The sequence below is a fragment of the Patiria miniata genome, unplaced genomic scaffold (assembly GCF_015706575.1).
Source record: "Patiria miniata isolate m_02_andy unplaced genomic scaffold, ASM1570657v1 HiC_scaffold_5, whole genome shotgun sequence".
Lineage (NCBI taxonomy): Eukaryota > Metazoa > Echinodermata > Asteroidea > Valvatida > Asterinidae > Patiria > Patiria miniata.
In genome coordinates this window covers 17,899,386-17,906,581 of record NW_024037072.1, presented here as the reverse complement: position 1 = coordinate 17,906,581, position 7,196 = coordinate 17,899,386, and the positions used below count along the sequence as shown (strand labels likewise).

At 43.8% G+C, this 7,196-nt stretch overlaps 1 protein-coding gene across 1 annotated transcript; it reads right to left on the bottom strand.

The window, feature by feature from the left end:
• Positions 1–1,148: 1,148 nt before the first annotated feature.
• On the bottom strand, positions 1,149–5,239 carry LOC119742071 (vesicular acetylcholine transporter unc-17-like). The gene is made up of 3 exons (XM_038218094.1): positions 3,229–5,239; positions 1,972–2,143; positions 1,149–1,475 (listed from the first exon to the last, which is right to left on the bottom strand). Exon 1 carries the CDS (start codon positions 4,981–4,983, stop codon positions 3,589–3,591), a length of 1,395 nt encoding a protein of 464 aa, XP_038074022.1. The 5' UTR covers positions 4,984–5,239; the 3' UTR covers positions 1,149–1,475; positions 1,972–2,143; positions 3,229–3,588.
• Between the last annotated feature and the right edge of the window lie 1,957 nt (positions 5,240–7,196).

The following is a 7,196-nucleotide window of genomic DNA, read 5'->3' as shown; positions in this document are numbered from 1 at the left end:
TATAGTTTGCTGCGAGAGATCTAAAATGCCAGACAGCTTTTTTTCCCCCTGATGACGTAAACCACAATGTCTGTGGCAAATTTGGAAGGGAAAAATCTGGGTGGGAACTGAAAGGTCATACTCTCCAATGAGAAAAAGCTGGGGTGAAAATAAATGGGTGACAGGGGAATGTAAGACAAGATAAGTTTGCGATAGCACCATGTGAATATATCTCTTTTGTGAGTATGTGTGGTTCTAAAAAGAACCGGAGGGACTCAATGTTTCGAACAGTATGCTCTGCCCGTCGTCAGGAGAACGAGGGATTCCAACGATGATGCGATGTTATAAGGATGAACCACACATACTCATAAAAGAGATTTATTCACATGGTGCTACCGCAAACTTATCTTGTCTTTGGGGAATGTAAAAAAAATCCTGTCACAATGTGCAGTGTTCAATTTCTCAATACATTTCTTGTAAAGTATGCCTTTTGTTGAAGCTTTTTTTATAGCTTGGAAGCTGTATGTAAAGAACTATGATGTTTAATATTCTTAAAATAAAAACATCAAGTTCTCTTCATTCCAACAAAAGAGCAGAGGTTGCTGCAGTGGAACATTTCTTGCATAGTTTTTTTTTCTTCTCAATGTCGTATCAGTGAAATTTCTTTCCCCTCCCACACTTTCCTAGCCATGTGCAGGATCATTCATCAAAATGCACAGAGGCAGATTTAAAGGGTGTTCCCATGGGGTACAGCCTCCTTGTCATGCTATAGTTTTACATCAAAGAACCCTCACAACCAGGTACAGATCTCCATTGGTGTGCCCCTCCCCCCATGAAAAAAACCATAAATAAATAGATCCACCTGAGCTATGTTTTCAAAGCAATGATAAACATGTTGATGGTTATCAATTTTATCAAAATCAGTATGTGGCTGTGCCACGTTCCCCCAAGTCAGTCATCCCCTGCACATCATTGTCAAACTGCACAAAAAAAGGAGTTTCATAAGTAGAAACCTTTGACTCGTGCAGTGGCGCACCCAGGAGTTGGCTTGGGGGGGGGGGGGGGCTCACCAAAAAAATGTTCAAATTTTTTAGAAGTTAATTTTTTTCAAAAAATGTTGCCCCAAATTTTTGGCTGCAGAAAAAAATTGGGGTTTTTTTTGGGGGGGGGGCGAACTATGACACCCCTATTATACTACTCGAAAATAGGCCACATTCATATCACCAAGGTCAAATACTGGGACTGAAAAAAAATTACACCTTGGGTGCGCCACTGGAATCATGCACATGAATGTGCCTTTATCATGGACTGAAGCAGTGTGAACACGCATAAATATAATTTCACCACAAGCACAGAATTATCAGACAGTAAAATTGGTTTTGGGGTACACATGTAGGAGGGAGATGTCATGGCATCACTTGCAGGGAATGACCTGTGGACTCAGATGGTGCCAGCGTCGTTGCATGCGCTGTTGACGTTCGTTCTGAAGGCTCAATCTAGATGCAAACAAGAAGTGTACAGGGGCGGTGCTTAGTTTCGTATACATGACGGCCGGTCTAGATTGCACATAACGCATCAAGAGAATTTTACTTGGTTTTAGAAAATTTTGAACCGAGGAAAGTGGGGAGTTGAGGAGCCCATAAGGGTATCTCTCTTAGATGGCAATTTGCGTGACGGTACTTTCTAAATTGCAGATTATGTGCATGCAGTAAGTTGCCTTTTAGGGGCACTTTTGATAAAATATTTTTAACGGGGCGAAAGGGAGTTTGAGCACTCCCTTACTGCCCCCCCCCCTTCCCCTTCCCCCTCCACCGGCATAATTCAAATGTAAAAAATACACACAAGAGAGAAATGAACATGCAAGACCTAGATGTGCTGAACTGCCCTCACCTACAAGTATCAACAATTTCCACTACAACGGGTCACAGGTGTAAGCCAATATTTGGTTCGATGAAAGTTCAATGCAACTATGTTGCAAAAAACCCAAGTTACCTTTTAGACAGCAAGTAGTCAAATCTCTTCTGTGCCGTGACATGTACACTGTATGGCTGGAGGTCGGTTGGGTTCTTCATGAAGGGGTCTAGGGCCGGAAAGGAACGCAGCGGAAAGACAAACATGTTGTTATCCGGCGTTTTATCCGATCCCTCGCTGGCTTCCTTCACACCTGCCAAAAGAGGGTAAGAATAATTATTGAAATTCTCAAGAAAGGAATGGGGAAGGAATCAAACCTGGACCCGATTTCACAGTACTGCTTGGCATACAAATATTGCTTAGCGGATTCGTGCACTTCAGCAAAACCAGGAAATGGGCGGAGGAAGGGAGGGGCAAGTAGAAGATGAGGGGCGAATCATATTACTGTTAATTTAATGTATATTTAACAAAATGGGCGTCATTATTTCCCACGGCCGGAGATTTCTCCCTTCCCTTCTGCAAGTGCTTTGCCCCCCTCTTCAAAAAATCCTGGCGACGCCCATGCAGACAAGTGCCAGTCACAATCAATGTGAATGAATGAATGACAATTGGGCAAGTTATCTGTTGTGCTTTTTTTCCCCAAAAAAATCAAAGACTGGATATCTTGTAATTTGATTGACTTCTTGTGACTATTATAGATCAACTCTGATTTTGATGTTACCCACCTCGGCTGTGAGGCAATCTGGATTTTCAGTCCTTGGCAGGTCCTTGGCAAAGAGCCAGGTTTATGAATTTTATGTGATTGATTTGAGATCGACTTGTGAAAAACTTGTAACTGACCCGTGATTCATATTGATTGTCTTCTTGTGACTATTATAGATCAACTCTGATTTTGATGTTACCCACTTCAGCTGTGAGGCAATCAGGATTTTCAGTCCTTGGCATGTCCTTGGCAAAGAGCCAGGTTTACAGACTAGAAAGTGGCTGTGGGGCTTACAGTATGTGAATACTTTTTCTCTTTCTGTTTACGACCTGGAAATCTACAGTCACAACATGCAGTGCGTCATTTCCACATTAAAAACAGGCTCTTTAACAATTCAGCTGGAAACGACCATGTTGCATTAGCAATGCTTCAGGAACATGTTTGTTAACTAGGTGGGAAGCCCCGCCGGATCTTAGACTGTGAAGACCATATACCTTTGGATAGCTTACACATATGCACCTAAGGGCCTCAAAAAAACAACTCTCTACACCTAGTGCAACTTAAGGGTCTGTCCGCATCAATTTTGTACGTTTTCGTAACGGACAAAAATTTAACAGGAGTTAACAAATATTTACAGCTTTTAAAAATCGATGTAAAATCGCAACTGGTGAGTAGTTGTCCAATGTGTCGCAAAGAAAAGACAGTCCAGGACTCCGTCCGGTAGTACAGTCAGCCTCGGCCACGATCCAGCGATGAGGGGTACGTAGCTTGGTAGAAAGGGCAGAAGATGCCGGCTCAACGACGTGCTAATGGAAATCGCACATAATGGTTGTACATGGGCACCAACTAAAAGCGAATAAAAGCCAGTCAGTGCTTTTATAGGGTATTTACCGTGAAATATTCATTAAATACCAATAACTCTAGCGCGGGAGCAATTACTAAAGGATTACAGGATAAGTGGGTTTGTCACACAGTTATCTCTCATGGGGCTAGGCCTATTTCACTTTGGGCTGTAGAGTTTCTTCAGAGATGTCATATGCAAACGGTACTCCGTCATTTTTGGTCAGCACTTTATATTCTCCGTGGTCATCTGCACAACAATCCATTAAATTGAGTCCTTGGTTGGAATCCGGCTGCCGAAGAAATATGGCCAGTGGCGCGCTGGCAATACAAGCTGCTCCAATAATGCATACGGCGCAGGTTGATCCAAACATGTAGGGTGCTAAGAGAGGTCCCACCAGAAATGGGGCCGCCCAACCAATGTTCACAATGCCAAATACATGTCCGCACGCTTGGGGATAGCGGCTGTTGGCGATGGTGGTGCACAGCAAAATTAGGGTGAAACGAACTGCGCTAAGACCAGAGAAAAACCCACACAAGGCAACGCCAGCAGAAACAATATCCGGTGAGAAGTTTATTAACACCAATGGCAGCCCAGTTATGCAGAGAGATGTCATGCAGAAGATCCAAGACCAGTCCTTCAGGATATGTAAGACCTGACCGCTGGTGATGTTAGCTATTAATGTAACCAAGCCACATACTCCAAGAATGAAGCCCACCGGGGCAGCACCTGCTCCGTAGACGGATTTCATCCATACTGCGAGAGAGGGATCCAAGGCTGTAACGCCAAGACCCGTAACGAAGAAGCAGATACAAAGTATTATGAGCTGAACATCGAAAACGACCCTCCATCGCAGTTTTGACGATAAGTGTTGCTTGCCTTCGTCCTCTCCTTTGAGTTCGGTTTTCGAATGGAAATTTCCATTTCTAAACGTTAACAATACACCAATAATGAGTATCAGGCAAACAGGTAGAAACAAAAGAAATACTCGATGTTTCATAAAATGGTAGAGTTCTCCAGTGATAAGTGCCGCAAAATAACCGGCGGCCATTTTGCTCATGCCTACAGCAATGGCGGTGCTACACTCTCTCGATTCAGAAGTATACACATCTCTGATCCGAGCAATTCCAATGGTCTGCGACAAAGCACTAGATGCACCTCCGAGAATACGATAGATTAAAACTGTCACAACAGATGCGTCAAAGCATCCGAAAAGGAGACTCTGTGAAACACCACATAACAGGCTCAAGAGAATCATTACATCAAATCCACACCTGTCAGCGACCATGCCGGTAATGGGTGATAAAATAATTTCCACAAGTCCCATCGCGAAGAAAATGGCGGCAACAGTAAAACTCGTTCTTGTCTCTATCTCATTTCCGTCACTGGTTTGAGATTCCGTTGGCTCTCGCGTCACGTTGTTCATTGCCCAGTCCCATTCCGATACCAACGGCTGGACAGCTCCCCACAAACTACACTCAAGATACATAGCGCCGATGCTTGTTAGAATCCTCAGCCACTTCTCCGTTCCAACGACAAAATTAGCCATAGTGTTTAACAAAATCAATTCAGTTTAACGAGTGGGAAAAGTATTCTTCAAAGTAGCAACTGTGGTGCAAACAGCAACTGTCACGAACTTCCAGTTATGTCCATCACGAAGATGTTCAGTTTTGTGGTTTGAGGTACGTTTGTATTACATGCACTGTAGTGGACGTGCATGATTGTGAGCGCCAGTCACGCCGCAATTTCCCTTTTGTACTGCATGAGGCCGAGGTCGTTATGAACATAACCCGGCCTTGCGCGTATACACGCATTGTATGGCTATTGAAGTTCCTCATTGCCAAGTCCCATTAAGACTTGATACAGATGCAAATGCTTGTCCTCCCGAGGACAAATCACAAGTCATTTGCATCTGTATCTCTGTATCTGTAAACTACTTCACAATCGCCTATGGTGGGGCTATCACGTGCAGGTAACGCTGTCATGGTGCTGGTTGATTACTAAATGTCGAAGTGCGCATGCATGGGTGGGAAGTTGGCTGATATTTATCTTGTCTTGTTGGGTTTTGAAGGAGTTCAGTGTGGGTTGGTTTTTAGTGGAGTCAGGTAGGAGGTTCCACTCAGGGATTGTCCATGGGTATAGCGAGTGGAGATAGTTGTGTTTGTTTTACTGGATTACAAATGATGGACTGTATCTTTTTCTAATTATTTATTTGCAGCATGGGTTAATGGTGGGATCACAAACACCGAGTTTTCACTAATAGTCTTAATCTTTCTTCTTCTTCTTTGAGCTACAACTTATAATAGACATGAAAATTACTGTGTTAACGTCCAAAATAATGAATTCTGGCCATGAATTATACATTTAACTGTTCATCTTAATTGTCCATATTGGATCATTTGATCCCCCTCGACCACTCATAACCAACTTGATCCGCTGATGTTTAGCAAACTCCTGGTCATCTGACCACTATTTTTTTTAATACACTTTACCGGTCATCTGACCGTATCGGATTATCTGATCCTTACTTCGTTAATGCAGAATTTCAATGAATTCGAATTAATTACTGCAGAGTCTCTAATCATAAATAATAAATATAACTCATATACTGGACCGGTCACTTGGCCGTTTCGGATCATCTAAATCTTACTTCGTTAATGCAGAATTTTTATGAATTTAAGTTAAGTACTGCTGACTCTCTAATCATAAATAATAAATATAACTCATATACTGGACCGGTCCCTTGGCCGTATTGCATCATCCTTACTTACTTCGTTAATGCAGAATTTCAATTAATTTAAATTAAGTATTGCTGACTCTCTAATCATAATTATAAATATAAACTCATATACTGGACCGGTCACCTGACCGTTTCGGGTCATTTGATCCTTATTAATGTGGGGAAATGATTATTTAGGGTGCTTGTTGCGTTAAACTTTTGTAAATTCCCAGGCGCTAATAATAGGCCGTGCACTGGGGCCCACTGGCAGGGGTCATGGGTCAAAGAGCGAGACGCGCGGACAAGCGGTTACAAATGTATACATTGGTGGGGGGGGGGGGGGGTACGGGTATGGAAAATGCAAGGCAGAAGATTGGTGTGTGTGAGTTGTGTTGTTGTCGGTGGTCGATGGAATAAAATGAGGAGCAGTTCCTTCCAAGTTAAGAAAGATTTGAGCTGACTGGAGAACCCCTTGCCTAGTTTCTTCCTTTACCGGAGACTATATGCTTTTGGGCAGGGCGAAATATCAATCAAAATACCGCTACAAATGGTAACACGGATGGGGTGTACATGAAGTCAGACACTCGGATGGTTTCAAGCGCAGCAAGGGCCTTGACTCGACCACCACGACCAGTGCAGTGCAGGCGGGACTAGCTTGACGTGGACCTGATGCCGGGGGATACAGCCAAGTTAACGCACGGACGGTTCGGGACCAAGTGGAGTGTGCAGAGCTGAAGGGGACGGCTGGAGGCCTCGAGAACGCCGTAGTGAAACAACGGACGAACGGCGTGTGTAGCTGCAAGCTTGGCATGCGGCTGGATTAGCAGGGAACGGCTGGCTGTACTACCGATACCCGGAGCCTCGGAGGAGTAGCATCGGACGGACGGTTCGGGAGCAAGCAGAGGACTCCGTGGAGGAACAACGGCCTTGAACTGTGCAAGGACAGTGACGTTCGTCAACTTTCAGTTCTGAACTTACAAGTGTACGATTGACACAGGTAGCCTTGTCTGGTGTGTATACTTAAGCAATCGATTTCTTGGATA